General features: G+C 43.2%; 1 protein-coding gene across 2 annotated transcripts in view; it reads left to right on the forward strand.

Annotated features, from left to right (window-relative positions):
- The first annotated feature begins 12,933 nt into the window (after positions 1–12,933).
- Positions 12,934–22,842, forward strand: part of AGO4 (argonaute RISC component 4) — a 38,764-nt gene continuing 28,855 nt past the window's right edge. For both annotated transcript variants that reach the window (XM_068539497.1, XM_068539498.1), the window contains exons 1-2: positions 12,934–13,149; positions 20,975–21,140. In XM_068539497.1, the coding sequence (XP_068395598.1) occupies positions 13,131–13,149; positions 20,975–21,140 (185 nt within the window). In that variant the 5' untranslated portion in view covers positions 12,934–13,130. The remainder of the gene's footprint in view (positions 13,150–20,974; positions 21,141–22,842) is intronic.

Genomic DNA, 22,842 nt, shown 5'->3' on the forward strand with positions numbered 1-22,842 from the left:
TCAGACTAGAAAGTTTTATATACGTGTGTGTTAACTAGTTTTAGTGTAAAGCTTGGAGGCTATTAGTTCACATCTGAAGTACCCTAATAAGAAATAAACACTCTAGGAGTGGTTAGTTAGTATCTGAGAAATTCTAATCAATATCCCACATTCCAGTAGCAGTTTACGTCAAGAACTTCAATTACCTTTATCGTCAATCAGCATTAGAAGACTATTAAATAGGATTAGATGTTAGATATGTTTTTTCATGGGTGAAATAAATGGCGTCAAGATATGTGATTTAGAGAGAAGCATTGTATTATATAGGTACCTCCACCCTTGCTTGACCAACATATAAGAATCTAGTGAGCCCAGCAACGAGGTTCTTTAGAGAGATGTTATGGGCTGGGACCTATTCAGTATTTTTCTCCCCATTAGTGGAAGATCCTGTCACCTGATTCTGACTAGCAGGCTAGATGAATCCTGCTAATAGAATATTGTCTTATTTACTTAAAGTTAACTTTTCAGGCAAGGTAGTTGGCAAAGTGTCTAAAAGGATCAAGATCTGGGACTTCACTGAGCTTACAAGTTGTATGACTGGTTTTGCCTGCTTGTTAATAAATACGTTGAGCATGTAGTAGATTTCAGTCTGAGACTTGCTTTCATTGTAACACACCACTTGGTAGTAAGGTTTCCAGAAAGAACATGTAGCCCATCTCTCACTTTCGGAGGCTACTGATATCTTCCTCTCACCCCTGCAATAACAACAAAACACCACTCAATAATTAGTAAATAAATGTTTATTAATATAATATAGCAAGTTGGCTTGGGTCAGTTTGTGACACCAGATGATTTGCCTAAGGTCACGTAGCAAATTGATTCTTGACACCATTAAATGCCAAACAAACAATATGGACCCACAGTACCAAAGAGAAGCTAACCAGTGTTGAGTCAAGGTAGACAATGCAGTGTTTTAGGAAGTTCAGCTTGCTGCCATCCGGAGAATGGATTGGGAAGAGAAACACTGGATACAGGAACACCAGTGAAGAGATTGTTGCTGTATAGCCCAGGTGAGGCAAGGGCCAGAGGTGCAGCATGGTGCCATGGAAAAAGCCCGGACACTGGCATCAGAGAGATCTTTCTTTGTTCACAGGCTGGCTCTGCCACTTATCAGCCATGTAACTGTGGGGAAGTCACTTTTTTCTCAGGTTCAATTTTCCCCAAACAAAATCCATTAAAATGAGATTGTGTATGTTAAGACCCCTAACTCACTGATTGGTACGTGGTAGGCATTAAATAAATGCTAATTCCTTTCACCACCGTTAAACCATAAAGTGGAATGATGGAATGGCTGCAGAAAGACTAGTCTAAGCCTAAAGCAAGGGCTTAACCTCTTACCTGTCACCAAACATTAGAAGCAAAATTGGGGCTGGGAATTCCCTGGAGGTCGTGGTTAGGACTCTGGGCATTCACTGCAGAGGGATTTACATTTAATATAATTGTTAGTGTGCTTGGGTTTGAGTTTTTCATCTTGGTATTTGTTTTCCCTTGGTCTCACTTGCTCCTCATTTCCTGCTTTCTCGAGTGAATTTATTATCACATTTATTTCCTCTACTGTTAGCTATAATTCTTTTAACATGCATTTTTTACTTAACACAATCTAACCTTCAAATGATACTGTACTCTTTTATGAATAATGTAAGAAATCTTACACTAGTATAATTTCATTTACCCACCTCTGCCCTTTGAGTCCTTGTTGTATATTTATACATCCCACAATATATTATACACACATTATATATATATATAAATTATATATATACATTATATATAAATAAAATTAGATATTATTTTTGAAAAGGTGTTCTATATTTATCCAGATATTTACCATTTCTGGTACTCTTCATTTTTCCCTGCAGACCGAATTTTTATCAGCTTCTAGAACTTCTTTTAGCATTTCTTATAATGCAGGTCTGTCTGAAACAAACTATCTCAGCTTTGTCTACCTGAAATGTTTTTATTTCATTTTCTTTTTTGAAGGATATTTATGGTTTTTGTTTCTAGTACTTAAAAGATGTCACCCATTGCCTTCTGGCCTTCATTCCTGATAAGTCATCCATTCTTTGTATCATTACTCCCCTGTATGTAATATGTCTTTTTCCCCCTCTGGTTCCTTTTAAAATGTTATCTTTATCTTTGGTTTTCAGTCGTCTGAGTAGGATATGTCTAGGTGTGGTTTTATATGTATTTATTCTGCTTAGGATTTGCTAAACTTCTTGGATCTGTGCATTTTATCTCTCATCTATTTTAGAAAAATCTCAGCTATTATCTCCTCAAATACTTTTTTGTTGTTGTTGATTTTCTCTCCCCTCTTTGTCTGAAACTCCAATTACACATATGTTAGAACATTTCATTTTGTCTCTGTTCTTGGGCACTCTGTTCCATACTTTTTGCTCTTTTTTTTTTTTTTTTCCTGTTTGTATTTTAGTTTGGATAATTTATACTGACCTGTCTTCAAGCATCTGATTCTTTCCTCTGCTGTGTTCAGTCAGCTGTTAAGCCCATCAAAAAACATTCTTCACTTCTTATATCTTATTTTTCATTTCTAGCACTTCCATTTGATTCTTTTTTTATAGTTTACACTTCTCTACTAAAATTCTCCATCTGTTCATGCATTTTATCCACCTTTCCACTAGAACATTTACATATTTATCGTAACTATTTTAAAGTCCTTGTCTGATCATTTAAAATCTGAGCTATTGGGCTTCCCTGGTGGCGCGGTGGTTGAGAGTCTGCCTGCCAATGCAGGGGACACGGGTTCGAGCCCTGGTCTGGGAGGATCCCGCATGCCGCGGAGAGGCTGGGCCCATGAGCCACAACTACTGAGCCTGCGCGTTTGGAGCCTGTGCTCCGCAACAAGAGAGGCCGAGACAGTGAGAGGCCCACGCACCACGATGAAGAGTGGCCCCCGCTCGCCGCAGCTGGAGAGGGCCCTCGCACAGAAACGAAGACCCAACACAGCCATAAATAAATAAATAAATAAATAAATAAATAAATAAATAAATAAAAATCTGAGCTATCACTTCATCTGCTTCTAGCACTATTTCCACTCTTGACCATGGGTCTTTTTTTTTTTTTTTTTGGTTCATTGTGTATCTGATAGTTTTTAATTATATGTTTTTGTGGAAAAGGACTGTAGAAACCAACACAGATTAAAAAGGGCAATCCCCTTTTTGTCAGGTCACTAGTATGGGGGAAATTAGTCAATCTAACCTGTAGTTGAGCTGGATCTCAGCTTTGCTGAAGCTCTAATTACATTCAGTTCACTACTGTTTTCCAATATTTTGAAGGTGGGTCAGGGCTTTCCCTACAGCAAGACTTGGACTCTTGAGTATCAGCAATATTTTAGTAAACTTTTTATGCTTTAAGCCAGTTCCCAGCTTTCTGAAACATGGGAGATCTCTTTCTACTTCACAGTTTAGATGCTAGCTTTGGGAGTTACTGGATATTTAGTCTCATGCCTGGTTTTCTGTCCCTCAGGATATCTCTTTCCACCCTGCTGCTCTGCTTCCAGCTTTTGCAAAATGACTGTGGTATCCTTGGCTGAGCCTGCAGTGCCCCAGCTCATCCTTCCTCTTCCTCCAATGCATGCATCCATAAATAGATGAAGAAAAGATTTTTCCTTTCATATCTCAAATAAGAAAAAAAGGAACTGTAATCGAATTTTAGTATAAGCCCAAACTTGCCCCTGGGAAAATAATAAAAATGATCAGAATGACCCTTCTTGTTGGAACTGCAACCCAGACCAAGCGCTTAAGTACTCAGAGATTCTGTTGTAAGGTTTCAGACATCCATTCCATCACTGACTCCAACTATAGGGAAGCAATACCACCTCTGGGGGCCAGAAGTATCCAGATGGTTGAAGAATCCCAATTAAAAACAGAAGGCCAAAATTAGTGAGGGTACCATCAAGATGTGGTCTGGGTGTTAAATGTAATAATAAATAAATGGTATGGGAAAACTTTGATTAGTTTCTGACACTTGGTATCCTAAAATTTTCATCTAATGAGTTAAAGGAAGCAAAATATGATCTAGCCCGAAGAAGAGAGGCAGCATAGGCTAGTGGTTAAGCATCTGAACTCTGGAGTTTGAACGCCTAGGTTCAATTGCTTCACCGTAGCCTTGTATTTAACTCCTGTGTACTTTAGTTTCTTTAGTGGTAAGTTGGAGATAATGGTAGTATCTACCTCATAGGGTTGTTGACAATTATGTAGTTAATATGTAATGATTTATTTTACAAGTTAAGAGATCAACATTTAGAATAGTACTGACTTATAACAAGCATTATAGAAATGTTTCCAATTATTATTAGCATTAACTTTGGCATATTCAGAAACACCGGGATGTGTGGATAGTGATATAAAATAAAATTTATGGTCTAAATCACCCCCACCCACTCCATATACATTCTCTCGGCCCAAAGTTTCCAAACATTTTCCCCATATAACTTGGAGATTCCCTTTCATAACTTACCATTACTTTCCAGACTGAGTAGAGTTATGCATATATATTCCTCCTGTGTGGATATCATGGACATAGAAGGATAGACAAAAGGGAGGAGTCAACCTGAGTTGGCTCCTTGGCAAGTAGGAAATGCCTCCACAGTTAGGTAACTGGAAAATAGATGAATTAACCAGGCAGAAATACTTCTGGCCGAGTTCTAGCCTCTGGGAAAAAGAAAACAAGAGATACTCTGGAAGACCAGAGGCACCAAGAATTCAAGGAATGTGGCTTCTCCAGGGAAGAACTCAGGTCTCTCTTGAATTTCTGGCCCCAGACACTAGAAAATTGCTCTACATTTGATGACCTCAAAATACTGTTGTTGAGAAGGAAAAATGAACACATGTGTTTATGTCTTCTAGTTCTTCGAGCCCCACAAAAATGAAAGCAAGTGAATAAGACCAAAATAAACCCACAAGGATAAAGAGAGTGGGAGAGGAGACATGAGAGGATGAGAAGGTGGAAATCCAAGTGGAAAAATTAGCAGGGCTGAAAAAGCTGCATACCAACTGTCTACAGAGGTGGTGCTAATGAGAAGCAAGCCATTTCCTGCCACAGAACTCCAGCTCAGCTCAAGTACTAGAGGACCCAGAAACCCAGGAAGAAAGACCCAGGGAGAAGAATGGGTTCAAGACAAGAGGATTGGATGAAAGTCTCTGTAAGGATCCATTAGCCTTCAGGTCCCTTCTATAATCTTGCACCTGTCAGATGACTACTACTCCTCCCGGGCAGGAATCTGGAGGTTTAGTCTGTGCAGTAATTGAAACAGAGAGGTACCTTACTAGAAAAAGGGAGAGTCATTGGAAGTCTACATACTGAACGAAGAGGCCACACACTTCTCTATCCACTCTCACTCCATCCCCCACCCCATAATCTCCTTATTTGGTGACTAGGCTATTCCCTCCCTCGGCTTGAAAACGGGGAATTCTCTGGAGAAACTGAACAGTCTCAGAGAAATGACCTAGAGTTTCAGCTTCTACTATGAAAGCCACCAAAAGACAAAACCCGTACATGGATACAGAATTCAAATCAATCTTTTAAAACCCGACTCTTCAATGTGAAAAGACAAAATATGACCACCAGACATTTGAGGAAAGCCTCCAAAATAAATGAAGGATACTAAAACAAACAAAAAGAAGGGACTGATATTACACTTGCCTCCCTTAGTTTCTGGGATTTCACACATTCTTCTTTTCCTCCAACTTCACTGGCCATTCCGTCTCAATCTGCTTTGTGGGATCTTCCTCATTTCCTTGACCTTTAAATGTTACAGTGCCAAGAACCCTACTAATCCCGGAACCTCTTTTCTTCTCCAGCTACACTAACTCCTTTAGTGATTTCATCCAGACTCATGGCTTTCTTTAAATATTATCTCTATGTTGTTGACTCCCAAATGTATATCTCTAGACCAATCTCTCTCCTGACTCCAGACTGTATATCTCTAAGCCTATTCAACCTCTCCATTTGGTGACCTAACAAGCACCTCAGAACTATTGTGTTCAAAATGTTCTACTGATCTTCCCCCCTCCAAGAATCTGCACCTGTCAAAGTCTTCTCCATCTTCATAAGTGTCAATTTATTAATTAATAAATACGAATAAATATCTTCCCAGTTGCTCAAGCTGAAAATCTTGTGTATTAGTCTGGGTTTCTCCAAAAGCAGACTCTGAGATAAAGATTCAAGTGCAAATAATTTATTTTAGAGAAACAAGGGTCACCAGTAGGAGAGATACATGGAAGAGAAGGCAGCCAATAAAGATGTGTTGGTAAGCCAGCTACCACTGAGTGATTGGAGCTTAATCTTGTGGGAAATAGTGTAAAACACACGTGTCAAAATTATCCCATCTGAGGGGCAAAGGAGCTGGGATATGTATACACCAACTCCTGAGAATCACTGGTTGAGGGCTTCCCCTAGGTGGGGTTAATTTCCCATCACTTCCAGTCTAAGGTAGGAATTGTTAGATTGGCTTTCCTTTTGCACTTCTGGGAAAGGCCTCAGGCACAAAGATGCAGACACCTGGGGCACTAACAGCACTGAAACTTTAGAATTATCCTTAATGCCTCTCATTTTTTTTATACCTCATACTCAGTCCATCAGCAAAGTCTGTCTTCAAAACATATCCAGCATCCACAGCTACCACCTTGACTCAAGCCACCATCAACATTCACCTGGATCATTGCAATAGCTCACTTCTTGGTCTCCCTATTTCCACCTTTACTCCCTATTTTAGTTTCCTAGGGCAGCTATAACAAAATACCAAAAACTGGGTGATTAAAACAATAGAAATTTATCATCTTGCAGTTCTAGAGGATAGACGTCCAAAAATCAAGGTATTGGCAGGGCTATGCTCCCTCTGAAACCTGTAGGGGAAATCCATCATTGCCTCGTCCTAGCTTCAGGTGGTTTGTGGGCAATCTTTGGTGTCCCTTAGCTTGTGGATGCAACACTCCAATCCTCCATCTTTCCATGGTGTTTTCCCTGTATCAATTTACATAGTCTTTCCTCTGTGCATGTCTGTGTATGAGATCATATGGTATGGACTTATATATGTGCAACTATAAATGCACAGAAGAAAATTAGGAATTATACATATAAAATATTAATGGTAGTCACCTCCAATGAGGGAATTGGGAGGCAGCCTAAAGAGAACTATACATTTTACCTCCTTGATACGCAATTTCAGTGAGATCACTGTGCATCTTATTCTATTGTACTGGATTTTTTTTCAATTTAACAGTGTATTTTAGGGATCCTTCCATGTCAGTATATATAGAAGCATCTCATACATTTAATACATACATTTTATTTATTATTCCATAATATGAATGTAATCTACTTTTAAAACCATTCCCTTTTGATGAATGTTAAGGTCATTTCTATTTTTTTCCTATTGCAATCAATGCTGTAATGAACAACCATCCTTGTTATATGTTATGTGTGTACAGATGTTCAAGTTTCTTAAGACAGAGACCAAGAATGGAATTAAGGGTTTGAAGGGAGGCACAAATAAATTTTTGATAGACACTGACAGACTATTTTCAAAAAAAGTTGTCCCAATTTACAATCCCACCAATACTGTGTGAGAGTATTAATTTCCCTCACCTTTACCATCTGGATTTACTCAATTTAAAAATATTTTTCAAACAATGAATTTTTAAAATAGCTCATTTTTGTACTTTGTTTTTCTGATTGTTAATGATTGCACACCTTTTCATGTTTGTTAGCATTTGTATTTTTTCTGTGAATTGCCAATTTTTCTACTTATGAATTTGTAGGAAAACTTTTTTTTTATATAAGTTTATTTATTTATTTATTTTTGGCTGCGTTGGGTCTTCGTTGCTGTGCATGGGCTTTCTCTAGTTGCGGCCAGCAGGGTTGCTCTGTTGCGGTGCCTGGGCTTCTCATTGTGGTGGCTTCTCTTGTTGCGGAGCACGGGCTCTAGGAGTGCGGGCTTCAGTAGTTGTGGCACGCAGGCTCAGTAGTTGTGGCTCGCGGGCTCCAGAGCGCAGGCTCAGAAGTTGTGGCGCATGGGCTCAGTTGCTCCGTGGCATGTGGGATCTTCCTGGACCAGGGACCGAATCCATGTCTCCTGCATTGGCAGGCAGATTCTTAACAACTGCGCCACCAGGGAAGTCCTGTAGGAACTCTTTATATTTAATTTTATGGTGGTTTTTGTGAGAAGTTTTAATTTTTCATGTAATTAAATCTATCAGTATTTTTCTTTGTGGTTTCTAAATTTTATGTCTTGTTAAGAATGCCTTCCTAGGACTTCCCTGGTGGCACAGTGGTCAAGAATCTTCCTGCCAATGCAGGGGACATGGGTTCGAGCCCTAGTCTGGGAGGATCCCACATGCCGTGGAGCAACTGAGCCCATGCACCACAGCTACTGAGCCCGCATGCCACAACTACTGAAGCCAGTGTGCCTAGAGCCTGTGCTCTGCAACAAGAGAAGCTACTGTAATGAGAAGCCCACGTACCACAACGAAGAGTAGCCCCCGCTCGCTGCAACTAGAGAAAGCCCGCGCGCAGCAACGAAGACCCAATACAGCCAAAAATAAATAAATAAATTTATTAAAAAAAAGTGTAAAGGAGCAAGGCTGCTGATGGAGTAGGAGGAGGGGGGCAGAAATTCCGTTGGGATGCCAGGTGGTGTCTCTTGGCAAGCTAGTCTAGTTCAGTAGTGTGCAAGGCAGTTCTCTTTCCTCAGACAGAGTGGCTCCACTTCAGCTCCCACTTAAGATTTTTGTTTGAATAAGGGGGTCCCCAGCTAAAGAAGAGTTTAAGTCCCTAGCCCAGCTGATCGACTGCAAAGAAGTTCGTCCTTGACTTCTAAGCTCCAGACTTGTGGAAAGATTGTATGAGGAGAGTCTGGGGAGTCAAAACACCGACAGAGACCAGCAGCCCACACAAGGGTTGGAGTGTCTCAAGCAGCATGGGTGGCTGGAGCCCTGCCATCTGGCACAAGGTCCACTAGCAAGGCTCCCTCTGGCACAATCTGGTCTCAGGGGAGCATCGACACATTCAAAAAGTCCAGTTCCGTTCATAAACCTCACCTGAGCGTGTTCTGGCTCTCACCCTCAGGTGAGTGCGCCAAGTCCCTGTACTCAGGTGGCTCAGACAAAGGCTGTGTAAGCATGCTTGGTCCCTGACAACTCTGCTTCCCTCTCTTGGACTAAGCCGAGATCATGAGCTCACTGTCTCTCAAAGGACAGCAAGACAGCAGCAGGGGAGCAGCTTTGAGCTGGGGGAAAGGAGGGAAGGGAGGAGAATGATTTACTATTGGGCACTTACTCTGTGCCAGACACACAAGAACATGCACATATATGGTTTAACTTCCTCCTCACAACATCCTTGAGCAGTAGGTGAAGGGACTTGTCCCAGGTCCTTAGAGCTAGTATGTTGTGGAACTGGGATTTGAACCCAGGACCACCTGATTGGAAAGTCTGCACTCTGGAGAAGCTGGGGATTCACCCAGGGTTTTTTACCTAGGCCCCTCCACTGGACCATTTCTAGTTCCCATGGTTTACGCATTAATTGCTCATTCATTCATTCATTCCATACATTTCCCTGAGTAGGCATTTGATGCCAAGTAACATGTTAGGCAACAGAAACACAAACCTGAATTCCTGAATAAGGCATAAGCCCTGCTTTCAAGGATTTATAATGTAATGGGAGCCAGGCCTGAACTGAGACAGAAGACCAGGAGCTGAGTTAATTATACCACCAAGGGAGGCCCTGTGGTAGCCTGGCCAGAAGGCAAGTAGTTCTAACATGAGAATGAGAATTCAAGGTTTGGTGTCATGGGGGTGCAAATAGATGGCCAATTCTCTGCCCATTCCCCACCCTGTCCTGTAGTTGTGTGGGGTGTGGGAGAATGAGCAGACACCATCAGAGAGAGCTGAGGGGGAAGTGGTATTCTGGGGCAGAGCTTCCTCTCAGACACAGCAGGAAGTGGAAGGAGAGCTTGTCGAACAGACTGAGGTTTAGGAGAGTTTATTGACTATAGAACATTGGTTTGGGAGGGCTCAGAAGGGCTCAGTCGGAAAGGGGGCAGTGGGTGCCTGAGTGGGAGTGAGTTTTGGAAGAATGTAGATCATCAGAGCAGTTGAGAATGGCAGGGGTGAGAGACTGAGGAATTGAGGCATTGCAGTCATGACTATGGCCTAAATACATTTCATACTCAGGTTTCTGAGGCTATTTTCAGTACAGGAAACAAGCTATGGTCTCTACTCAGTGTACCAAATAAAATATGGGGGGAAATCTGTTAGAAAGTGAGAGGGGGAAAGTCAGCCTCAAACCAGGCTGGAAGCCACCAGCACTGTGTGAATGGGAAGAATTTAGCCTGGAGTGGAGAAGGGAGGTGGCTACTAGGCTTAACTCAAAACTTGACCTTTGGGGGCTTCCCTGGTGGCACAGTGGTTAGGAATCCACCTGCCAATGCAGGGGACACGGGTCGGGCCCTGGTCCGGGAAGATCCCACATGCCGCAGGGCAACTAAGCCTGTGCACCACAACTACTGAGCCTGCACTCTAGAGCCCGTGAGCCACAACCACTGAAGCCCGCACTCCTAGAGCTCCGCAACCAGAGTAGCCACCAAAGCGAGAAGCCCATGTACCACAACGAAGAGTAGCCGCTGCTGGCCGCAACTGGAGAAAGCCCGCGCGCAGCAACGAAGACCCAACGCAGCCAAAAATAAATAAATTTATTAAAAAAAAAAAAAAAACTTGGCCTTTCGTTGGTTTTCCTTATCCTCTTAACTGTCAACCAGTCTGTTCTTTTAGTGAATACTTCCTCCCCTTCAAACTTTCTGTCCCCTATCATTGTTTCCAGTGAATATCTGGCTTAACGGAGAAGCAGCATGGCACTATGGAAAGAACTTGGAGTATGGTTTCAGTAAACTAGAGTCCAGTTACTTGATTAAAAGTCTCAGTTCTATAGCCAGCAGGGGATGGAATCAGCCAGGACTAGAATGCAGGATTTAGAACTCCAATTTTTCCATGCTTCTCAGCCATATCATGTAATGCAGAGCCTGATTTTCTTAGCTCCTTTGAGGTATTTTCCTCATCTACACAAATACCTTTCTTAATAGTATCTACCTTATAGGTGGTTGTGAAGATTAGATGACATGTGAAGCCCATAACAAAGTGCCTGGCCATGGTGTGCCCCGAAAAAAAAAAATTTTTTTTTTTTAAATGGATTGTGCTTTTAGTAATCTTTATTTATTTATTTATTTATTTTTATATTTATTCTTGTCTGTGTTGGGTCTTCGTTTCTGTGCGAGGGCCTTCTCTAGTTGCGGCAAGCGGGGGCCACTCTTCATCCCGCTGCGCAGGCCTCTTCACTATCGCGGCCTCTCTTGTTGCGGAGCACAGGCTCCAGACGCGCAGGCTCAGTAATTGTGGCTCACGGGCCTAGTTGCTCCGCGGCATGTGGGATCTTCCCAGACCAGGGCCTGAACCCGTGTCCCCTGCATTAGCATGCAGAATCTCAACCACTGTGCCACCAGGAAAGCCCCCGAAAATTGTTTTAAATCATTTTTATCATACAAAAATTGCTTGGCTCTATGGCTGCACATTGTAGGTGCTCAAATAACTATCTCACTACACGTGTTATGGGCTGAATTGTGTCCCCTCAAAATTCACACCTTGAAATCCTAAGCCTCATTACTTCAGAATTCACTGTATTTGGAGAGAGGGTCTTTAGAGAGGCAATTAACTTAAAATGAAGTCTGTAAGGTGGGCCTTAACCCAGGATGACTAGTGTCCTTATAAGAAGAGGACATTTGGACACAGATGTGTACAGAGGAAAAACCATGTGAAGACACAGGGAGAAGATGCCATCTACAAGCAAAAGAGAGAGATCTCAGAAGAAACCAGTCCTTGATCTTGGATGTTTAGCCTCCATAACTGTAATAAAATTAATTTCTGTTGGTTAAACCACTCAATCTGTGGTACTCTGTAATGGCAGCTCTAGCAAACGAGTACAACACATACACATTGTCCCTTTTTAACTGGTGGGCACAGAGCTGCCTCATTCTGAAGACTAGAAACTCCTTCTTGGCCTATGTTTTCCAACTCAAAGTCCCAACTGAAAGCCCCAAGGGTCTACTGGGCTGACTGCACCACCCTGGAGTGGGGTGTTGCTCCTTTGGCTCTTGGCTGCTACGGTGAAGTCATCCAAGAAAGCAACACTTTTCTCTTTGAAGTGACTGGTGACTTGCTGAGCAGAGGTCATAGACAGCGAGAGAACACATCATTCATCATAGTCCATTCGCGTGGTGCTTTCGGCTGCATGGGTCGGGAAGAGCACCTGGGTGTACAGTCTTGGATGAAGAAGTGGAAGGAAAATGCTGCGTCCGTGGTGACCCCGGTGTTCTCAGTCCCAGGACAGTGGAGAAAGAGGAGACAGAGGAGAAGGAAGTGGTCTGAGGTGGGAGGAAGGAGGAGAGGTGTCTGACGTGAATCTCAGGACACTTTCCACGGGAGGAAGTGGAGAGCTGTGTCTGGACCAGCGGGGTCTGCAATCCCGATCTTTCTCCGGGCACTTGTGTGTTGGGATTCTCTGGGAGGACAGCATGTAGGCCCCCAAGAGCCCTTCGCCGGGGAAGGCCTCCCTGGGCTACAGGGCAGTGCGGGCGGGCGGGCGCGCCCCCGACACGTCCTCTGGGCGCTGCCCCCTGAGGGCGCGCGCGCCCACCCCCGCCCCTGCCCCACGCCGGGCCGGGTGGACCCGGCTTCCGGAGCTGTGCACGCCCCCTCCGTGAGCCGGGACCCCTGGCCGCGCGCGCCCCGCGGCCTCTCCCCGCCCGACGGGCGCGCGCGCTGGCTCCCGCTCCCGCTCCCGCTCCCGCTGGCGGCGGCGGCGGGGATTGTTTTTGTTGTCGCTGAGGCCGGAAGAGCCGCGGGAGCCGGGTCCCTGTCTCCGGGCCGGGCGCCGTCGCCGCCCCTTGCTCAGCGCCCGCGTCTCCGCGGCGCCCCCATAGCGCCAATATTCCGGAGATCAAGCGTTACGCGGCGGCGGCGGCGGCGGCGGCGGCGGGGCCCGGAGCGGGAGGCGCCGGGGACCGCGGCGAGGCGGCCCCCGCCGCCGCCATGGAGGCGCTGGGACCCGGTGAGGAGGACGCTCGGGCTGGGACCAGGACCGGACCCGGGGACGGGTGGGCGGGCGGCGGGCTGGCAGCTCCCCGTGGCCCCCATCGGCTTGTGCGTGCCTGGGTTGGGCCGTCAGGCCTGGGGGAGGGAGACCCCATTGCACAAGGCGGAGGGAGCTGACCCTGGCCTCGGCGGTGGCGGGTTCCGCGCCCCAGCCTGGAGAGCTGAGCCAGTTCTCGATGTCTAAGGAAGGAACGAGGTCACCGAGGAAGGTGACCCGCGTCCCCAGGTCTCAGGGAGACCTGACCCAACCTCAGGGAGGTGGTCTGTGCTGCAGGGTGGAGGCGAGGCCAGTTTGGGCTTCAGAAGGGACGCGATCTGTGCCAGGTGCGCAGCGGAGGCCTGGCCCGGACCGGACCGGACCCGACCGGGAAGGACTCCACCATCTACTACCAGGGGTATTCTTGGCTTGGGGCCGCACCCCTATTTTTCTTTGCACTGACAGACAGTCCAGAGCCCTCAGATAAGGAAGAAAGAGAACTTCCCCTAAACACTTCCCATTAGCCTCGAAGGCCAAGGGGCAAAGTGTCCACCCTTTCTCAAAGGCCCTGAAGTCTCGGGGAGTGTGGTCTTCTGCCTCTGTCTACCTGTCAGTCTGTGCAAGAGACCCAGAGTGGTCTGTCGTAGCTCCTCAGTGACAGGCGAGTTACCAGCCAGAGGCTCCAGCTCAGGCTTTAATACTCCGAGTATCTTCTAATTGGGTTAGAAGTGGTTGTGAGGATCAAATGAAGGAGAAAGTGCTTTGGAAACTGTATTATGAATGGCCTCTCGTTATCTCCCCGACTCTGCCCAAACAAGAAGAACCATTCCAAGTTGTAACAAATGCCCTGCAGATTGGAGTCTGCTGCTCCCACCTGGAACCCCAACAAGTTTCTGATGTCTTGGCTAAGTAGGGCAGGGTTTAGGGGCTGTGTTAGAATTAACTTTAATATCATACCTTATCTACATAGTAGACTTAGTTGTAGAGCATTTCCTTTTTTTAGCGCATAGAAAACTCAGTCTACCATTTGAGTTTGGAAACTTTGCAAGTTTGTTTACTTGAAACTTGTTTACATAGCTGAATGATTCAACTCCACTTTAATTTGCTGCTTAGAGTATTTTTTTTTAAGTCTTTATTGAATTTGTTACAGTATTGCTTCTGTTTTATGTTTTGGTTTTTTGGCCACGAGGCATGTGGGATCTTAGCTCCTGGACCAGGGATCCAACCCCCTACCCCCTGCACTGGAAGGCAAAGTCTTAACCACTGGACCGCCCGGGAAGTCCCTAGAGTTTTGGGTTTTTTTTTAATTAATTAATTTATTTTGGCTGCTTTGGTACTTGGTTGCTGTGCATGGCTTTCTCTAGTTGCAGTGAGCAGGGGCTACTCTTCGTTGTGGTGCGTGGGCTTCTCGTTGCAGTGGCTTCTCTTGTTGCAGAGCACGGGCTCTAGGCACACGGGCTTCAGTAGTTGTGGCTCGCGGGCTCTAAAGCGCGGGCTCTAAAGCACATGCTCAGTAGCTGTGGCGCACAGGCTTAGTTGCTCCGAGGCATGTAGGATCTTCCCGGACCAGGGCTCGAACCCGTGTCCCCTGCATTGGCAGGCGGATTCTTAACCACTGCGCCACCAGGGAAGCCCCTTAGAGTATTTTTTAAAGGACTTCGTAGTCAAATTTCATATGCCTTTTAAAAATAAATTGGTTTTGTCACATTAATATTATTTGATAAACCTCAGTGTATTACACTGGGTTACTTCAGCTATGTCCCCAGGCTAAAGGCATGATCAGGTCTTTAGGAATGTAACAGACTTCTGTTCAAATCCAATCTAGTAATTTAATAGTTGTATAACCTTGGGCAAATTACTTAATTCCTTTGAACTTTCATTTCCGCATCTATAAAATAAGGGTAATAATAATTATGTGCTGCAAGATTGTTGTGAGACTGAAATAAGGTAATGTATGTGGGAAGTGTTGTTGTAGATAGTAATGCATTGGAGATACTCAACAAATGTTTCTTCCCTCCCTCCCCTGCTAGAAAGTCATAATTGAATCAACTGTTGCATTTATGAGCTGATATTGAAAGAGACTATGTAACTGTGTATACAAACCAAATTTCATGGAAAAGATCAACCTGGCGGTGTTAGGAACATCCCAGGGACTCTCTTTTTGGTTTGATTTTAGATTTTGCAGGACTTATCATTTCACCCAGGATTGAGGAAAATTAATTCTCACTAACCACATTTATAAGACACTAATGAATAAGCCACAATGTCACATAGATCTTTTCCGTTGACTGGAATATTTTCTTGCCTGCTGTCTAGCAAACTCCTTTTTTGGTGTCACAGTACCTTGGAAACCCAATTAATAACAAGAAGCTGCTTGCTGAGCATGGGATTAGAGCAAAGGGAGTTGATAGTCTTGTGGGATATTTCATCCAGGCTAAGAACCTAGAGAAGCTTTCCTGCTTCTTTGTTAAAGCACATGGATCTAGTGCTCTGTTCCCTCCTAGCTTGAACAATCATTGAAGCATGTTTAGTCTTGCTCTGCTCTCCCTCACCCAATTTCGATTTCTGACACCAGTAACTTGGAAATAAATATATTTAATTATATTACCATTTATTTTGCTTATATTAATAGTAATATTGATTTTTACAGTGCTTTACAGTTTGGAAAGTGCTTTCTTAGCTGTTAGCTCATTTAATTCTCTGTGAGGTAGGCAAGGCAGGTATGATCCCCATTTTACAGATGAGAAAAGAGGTTCAGAGAGCTTAAGTGACTTTATCAAGGTCTCAAGGCTGAGTGGTGAGGGTGAGTCTGGGTCACCTGACTCCTAGTCTAATGCCCTCCTCTTCTATTAAGCTGACTTCATCTAATCTGTGTTGAGTCATATTTGTTACCTTTTTGGAAGATGTCATTCTCTGACTTTGTCACTAAGTTTTGGAGACGCTCCCCACATGAAGACCTTTGAGCAATATAACATTTATGCAAGCGCAATCATAATAGCTAACATGTATCGAGTGCTTACCATTGTGAAGCACCGTGTTAAGCCTTTTATATACATTGTCTCATGAGATCCTCACAGTAGCCTTATGAGATGGATGCTATTATTATGATACCTCCTCCATTTTTTTTTTTTTTTTAACTTTGGGTTTATTTAATTTATTTATTTATTTATGGCTGTGTTGGGTCTTCGTTTCTTTTCGAGGGCTTTCTCTAGTTGTGGCAAGTGGGGGCCACTCTTCATCGCGGTGCACGGGCCTCTCACCATCGCGGCCTCTCTTGTTGCGGAGCACAGGCTCCAGACGCGCAGGCTCAGTAATTGTGGCTCACGGGCCCAGTTGCTCCGCGGCATGTGGGATCCTCCCAGACCAGGGCTCGAACCCGTGTGCCCTGCATTGGCAGGCAGACTCTCAACCACTGCGCCACCAGGGAAGCCCCCTCCTCCATTTTATAGATAAGGAAACTGATGCACAGATTGGCTAAGAAACTGGCCCTAGGTCATGCAGTTAGGGAGTGGTAAAACCAGGACTGAAACTCAGGCAGTTTGGTTCGAGAGCCTTAGCCACTGTGATTTATTTCTTCATAAGTCGTTTGATAAATTCAAAGAAACCAGCTTTGGGGATGAACAATTTTAGAATATATCTTTCTAAATAAGTCTTCTAAACTTATTCAAAGGAATGATCACTCACCTTCTAACTTTTCTCTCTTGCCATGGAAAAGAAACACTCTGCTTTTCTCCACTTCTTAATCCCTCTCCTTCATTTCTTCTGCCTCTGCCTCTTTAAAGGACATCAAGTACTTTAGAGAGGTATAGATGCCATAGGATTGTGAAGTAAATTGGAGAAGAAAAAGCCCTGAACTGGAGTTAGGAGACCTAGTCTAGTCATACGTCCTTAGGCAAGTCATTTGATCCAAATTTCTGTTTGCAAATTTCTGTCATAAAGCTGGATTTGCGATACAAAGATTGCTTAAGCATATCTTGGAATATTCAGGGCTGACTTTTCTATATGATTTAATTGGGTTAATTCAGTATGCCTGTCTACCTCTGATATTATTTATTATCTACTTCTTACCTTGTTTATAAATGCCGTATCACACCAAGAGTAGATCCCCTTGTTCACCAGAAGTGGAACTCAACTCCAAGGAATAATAATATTTTTAGTATAAATTAAGTGCTTTTTTGTTTTAATGAAAAGATAATCGTCAATTCTTTTGTTTTAGAAATGACTAGGTTTCTGTTTAGTTTCTACCTGGATCTGCTACAGGGATTATTGGTACTGTTCAGTTCAACATTTATTGAATAACTACAATGTGCTCGTCATTGAATTAGGTATTGAGATAACAAACGAACTGGAAGTCCATTTCTTCTAAGAGTTTGCAGTCTAGTGAAGGAGACAGTAATTTAACAAGTTGTTTCTAGGTACTTGTCCGAAGTGCTCCCTTATACAGAAGGTCTTGGGAACACAGAAGATGCATCCTCCAGCCTAGGAGATTCTGGAAAGGCTTTCCAAGGAGGTTGCACTCAACCTGAGTTTTGAAGGATGAGTATAATTTAGGGGAAGAAGGAACAGTGAATTTAATACGTGAAAAGATTTTCAGTACTTTAAGAATTAGTATGTGGTGATCTGTCAACACAAATTTCATTAAAGTGTTTGCTTTGATTTTCCTAAGTGATGTTGGACAGAACAGCTTCTTGCTTCAAAGTTTTCTATCCTTAGTGAATTGTCTTTGTTCTTGGTGAAATACCATTGCAACAAGAAAACCTGTTGTAACTTTCCTTTGTAAACACAGCTCACTTTACGCAACACCTATTCATAGCAGAAAAGATGTTTATTTTTTAGGCCAGTGTCCATTTGACATTATAATCAAAAAGGAGTAAGATTTTCTGTAGACAGATATTTCCTAGACTGTGTTTCCCTAAATTCTTATCTACTGAGTATTGATAGATGTTTGATTTTAAAAACAGAGAGAGGGACTTCCCTGATGGTCCAGTGGTTAAGACTTCGCATTCCAGTGCAGGGGGTGCGGGTTTGATCCCTGGTTGGGAGCTAGGATCCCACATGCCTAGCGGCCAAAAAACCAAAACATAAAAACAGAAGCAGTATTGTAACAAATTCAATAAAGACTTAAAAAATGACCCACATCAGGGGCTTCCCTGGTGGCGCAGTGGTTAAGAATCCACCTGCCATTGCAGGGGACACGGGTTCGAACCCTGGTCGAGGAAGATCCCACATGCGGCGGAGCAACTAAGCCCCCACAACTACTGAGCCTGCGCTCTAGAGCTCGTGAGCCACAACTACTGAAGTCCGCGCACCTAGAGCCCGTGCTGCGCAACAAGAGAAGCTGCCGCAATGAGAAGCCTGTGCACCGCAACGAAGAGTAGCCCCCGCTTGCTGCAACTAGAGAAAGCCTGCGCACAGCAATGAAGACCCAACACAGCCACAAATAAATAAATTAAATAAATAAATTTATATTAAGAAAATGGCCCACATTAAAAAAAAAAATCTAAAAAAATAAATAAAAACAGAGAGAAAGTGTGTGTGTGTGGGTGTGTTCTAGGGAAAAACAAGTTAGGTAAATGATGAGTTAAAGTTTAACAGGTTTATTTATTACATGACTTCTTAGAGAATTTAACATGATAATATACATTGGAATTTTAAGCAGGGGAGGGAATATGCAGTTTCTTTAACTTATGGAATCCTTTCTTTTTATGGAATATCTTGTGAACCATCAATGGAATAATTTGGAATGACTGCCGTATCTAGACCAGGGTTTCTCAGCCTCAGTACTGTTTTTTTTTTTTAATTTTATTTTTTTAAAATTTATTTATTTTTGGCTGCGTTGGGTCTTCGTTGCTGTGCATGGGCTTTCTCTAGTTGTGGCGAGCAGGGGCTACTCTTCGTTGCGGTGCGCGTGCTTCTTATCGCGGTGGCTTCTCTTGTGGCAGAACATGGGTTCTAGGCACACAGACTTCATTAGTTGTGGTACGCGGGCTCAGTAGTTGTGGCACATGGGCTTAGTTGCTCCGAGGCATGTGGGATCTTCCCGGACCAGGGATCAAACCCATGTCCCAGGCATTGGCAGGCGGATTCTTAACCGCTGCGCCACCAGGGAAGTCCCAGCCTCAGTACTGTTTGATACTTTGGACTGAATACTTCTTTGTTTTGGGGGGCTGACCTGTGCATTGTAGGATGTTTAGCTGTATCCCTGGCCCCTACTCACTACATGTCAGTATCACTCCCCAATTTGTGACAACCAAAAATGTCTCCAGGGCTTCCCTGGTGGCACAGTGGTTGAGAATCTGCCTGCCAATGCAGGGGACACGGGTTCGAGCCCTGGTCTGGGAAGATCCCACATGCCGCGGAGCAACTAGGCCCATGAGCCACAATTGCTGAGCCTGCACGTCTGGAGCCTGTGTTCCGCAACAAGAGAGGCCGCGATAGTGAGAGGCCCGCGCACCGCGATGAAGAGTGGCCCCCACTTACCACAACTAGAGAAAGCTCTCACACAGAAATGAAGACCCAACACAGCCATAAATAAATAAATAAATAAAAATTAAAAAAAAAAAAAAAATGTCTCCAGACATTTGCCAAATGTTTACTGAGGAACGAAAGCTACCCCACGTTGAGAACCACTTGTCTAGACTGTAAGTTCCTTGAAGGCAGAGGCTCTGTCTTTTTCCTGAGTCCACAGTACATGTTAGACATACGATAAATGAATAAATGTTTGTTGAAGAAATGAACTAGATCTTGTGATCAGGAAACATCAGACTGTCCAGATTTTTAAAGTATCATGTTATAAGCAAGAAAGTCTAGCATTACTGGTGTTGTTTCACTATGTAAGTTAGCAATTAAATTGATAAATATAGCTGCTGTTGAATCTCCTACAGTCTGTACAAACTATAATAATGCAGGCTAATTTATGGAGGATTAATGGATCATCTTCAGCCTGAACTGGTGATGGCCCCCAGAGTTTAGAGATGGTTTTATTTATTTATTTAATAAATTTATTTATTTTTGGCTGCATTGGGTCTTCATTGCTGCGCAGGGGCTTTCTCTAGTTGCGGCGAGCAGGGGCTACTGTTCATTGCGGTGCGCAGGCTTCTTATTGTGGTGGCTTCTCTTGTTGCAGAGCACGGGCTCTAGGCACGCGGGCTTCAGTAGTTGTGGCACGTGGGCTTCAGTAGTTGTGACACGTGGGCTCTAGAGTGCAGGCTCAGCTGTGGTGCACGGGCTTAGCTGCTCCACTGCATGTGGGATCTTCCCGGACCAGGGCTCCAACCCGTGTCCCCTGCATTGGCAGGCAGATTCTTAATCACCATGCCACCAGGGAAGTCCGAGATGGTTTTATTTTTAAATGCATATAATTTTGTAAGCCTAGCTGTAGATCTACTGATGCTGTTAAAAGGTTTTAGATAGTAGATTGCCTCTGAGGGTTCATCGTACTGTGTCTAATGTTGACATCCCCCATATTCAGAATAATAGCAACATGGCAAAATATTTAGAAATCTAGAGAATCTTAGGTCAAAAAACTTTTGACGTTTGTACATCAGAGTATGTTCAGTGAATAATAAGATCTCAATAATTGTAGCTGTTTTTGTTTTGTTTTGGTCGTGCCGCGTGGCTTATGGGAATTTAGTTCCTGGACCAGGGATTGAACCCCAGTCCTTGGCAGTGAGAGTGCAGAGTCCTAACCACTGGACCACCAGGGAATTTCCAACTGTAGCTATTATCATCATCATCATGATCATGAGGGGAATATTATCCTTCACAAACAAATAACACATCAAATATCTTTCATTCTCTTCAGGACCTCCAACCAGCCTGTTTCAGCCACCTCGTCGTCCTGGCCTTGGAACTGTTGGAAAACCAATTCGACTGTTAGCCAATCATTTTCAGGTTCAGATTCCTAAAATAGATGTGTATCACTATGACGTGGATATTAAACCAGAAAAACGGCCTCGTAGAGTCAACAGGTAAGGATTAGAAAGAGTAGGCTTCTTATACATTTAAATACATGTAATTTGTTTATTATGAATCGTATTGTTCTCTAAACTCTTTTAACATGTAGGCTTTTTTTTTTTCTCTAAGATGTTAAGTTTCTTGATAGCAGGTTTGCTGTCTCATACTTGGTTATCCTTCACAGATTCTAGCAGAATGCATGATACATCATTGTTCAGTCAGTAAATACTTAATGAATGAAGAAGAAAGGTCACTCTTTCACTGTCCAAAGGTAGCAGAAATTTATAAAAATAGGTGAAGCTACTGGTGTCTATAGAAAATAGAACTATCTGGAAATTCAAATTTTATTATCATGTGTTGGTATTGGACATGAGAAAAATATAAGTGTAAAGACAGAAGAATCATCTTGGGGTATTGAAGAACGTAAACTCAGAAGCTCTGTTTAATTCTAGCATTATCCAAGAGGGGTCTAGATAAGATGATTTAAGCATTGTGGTCTGTATGACAGGAATTTACCAATAGTGAATATAGCCCTACAGCAGATATTCTTACAGTGTGCTGAGATCACCCACTTTCCCTTTCTCTGTTTTCACGCTGTGATATTCAGGCAATCCTTAATATTATAGTTCTCGCCTTTCCAAGGATGCTCTTGCTGTCAAGTGAAGTATTTCTTTGTGGCTTGTTTTTTTTTTCTCATTATAGATCAATTAGTTGGCTTTCTGGTATAGTTCAATCTCATGCAAGCCCATAATTGTTTGGCTGTTGTATAACTGAAATCAATAATAACAGAAGCAGTGGCAATGGCTAATATTGATCCATTTGACATATATTCTGTTGGGTGCTCATTGTGTATCAGGTATTGTTCTATGTTCTGGGAATACAACATGAACAAACAGGCAAAAGTTCCTACCCTTGAGGAACTTATATTCTAATGGGGGAAAAGTCCAATAATAAATGAATAAGCAAACAAAACATATTATTTGTTAGTTGATGATAACTGCTGTGAAGAAAAATAAAACAGGGATGGAAGATAGGGATGGAGGATGGGCCACTGATTTTACATATATATATATACACACACATACATATAGTATATATAGTATTTATGTATATTGTAAATACGTATATATTTTGTATATATGTTACGTATATGTTATGTAAGATGTTTGTGTGAACGCATGTGTGTGTATATATATGGGTACACGCACACACATATATATGTAATATTTTAATAGTATAGTTAGGGAAGAGCTCACTGAAAAGTGACATTTGAGGAGAAACCTAGAGGAGGTGAGGGATATCTACATGACAAGAGTCCCAGGCAGAGGCAGCAGCTTGCATGGTATATTCAAGGAATAGCAGATAAAGCCTGTATTGCTGGAGTGAGTGAGGGGGAGAGTGATAGAGAAACTCCAAAGGGCCCTATCATGCAGAGTCTTGTAGGCGGTCATAGAACTTTAGTGTTTACTCTGATTAGATGGGTTTTGAGTAGACATTTGATATGACTAACTTAGATTTTTAATGGATCATTTTGGCTGCTGTGTTGAAAATGAACCCTAGCAGGTAAGGGTGAAAAGCAGGGAAATCAATTAGGAGGCATGTGTAATGATTCAGGTGAAAAATGATGGTGGCTTGAACTTGGGTAGTAAAAGTGATAGTGATAAAAACTGGTCAGAGACTACAAATATTTTAAAGGTAGTGTCAGCAAGATTTGTT

Source organism: Eschrichtius robustus, chromosome 3, assembly GCF_028021215.1.
Source record: "Eschrichtius robustus isolate mEscRob2 chromosome 3, mEscRob2.pri, whole genome shotgun sequence".
NCBI lineage: Eukaryota > Metazoa > Chordata > Mammalia > Artiodactyla > Eschrichtiidae > Eschrichtius > Eschrichtius robustus.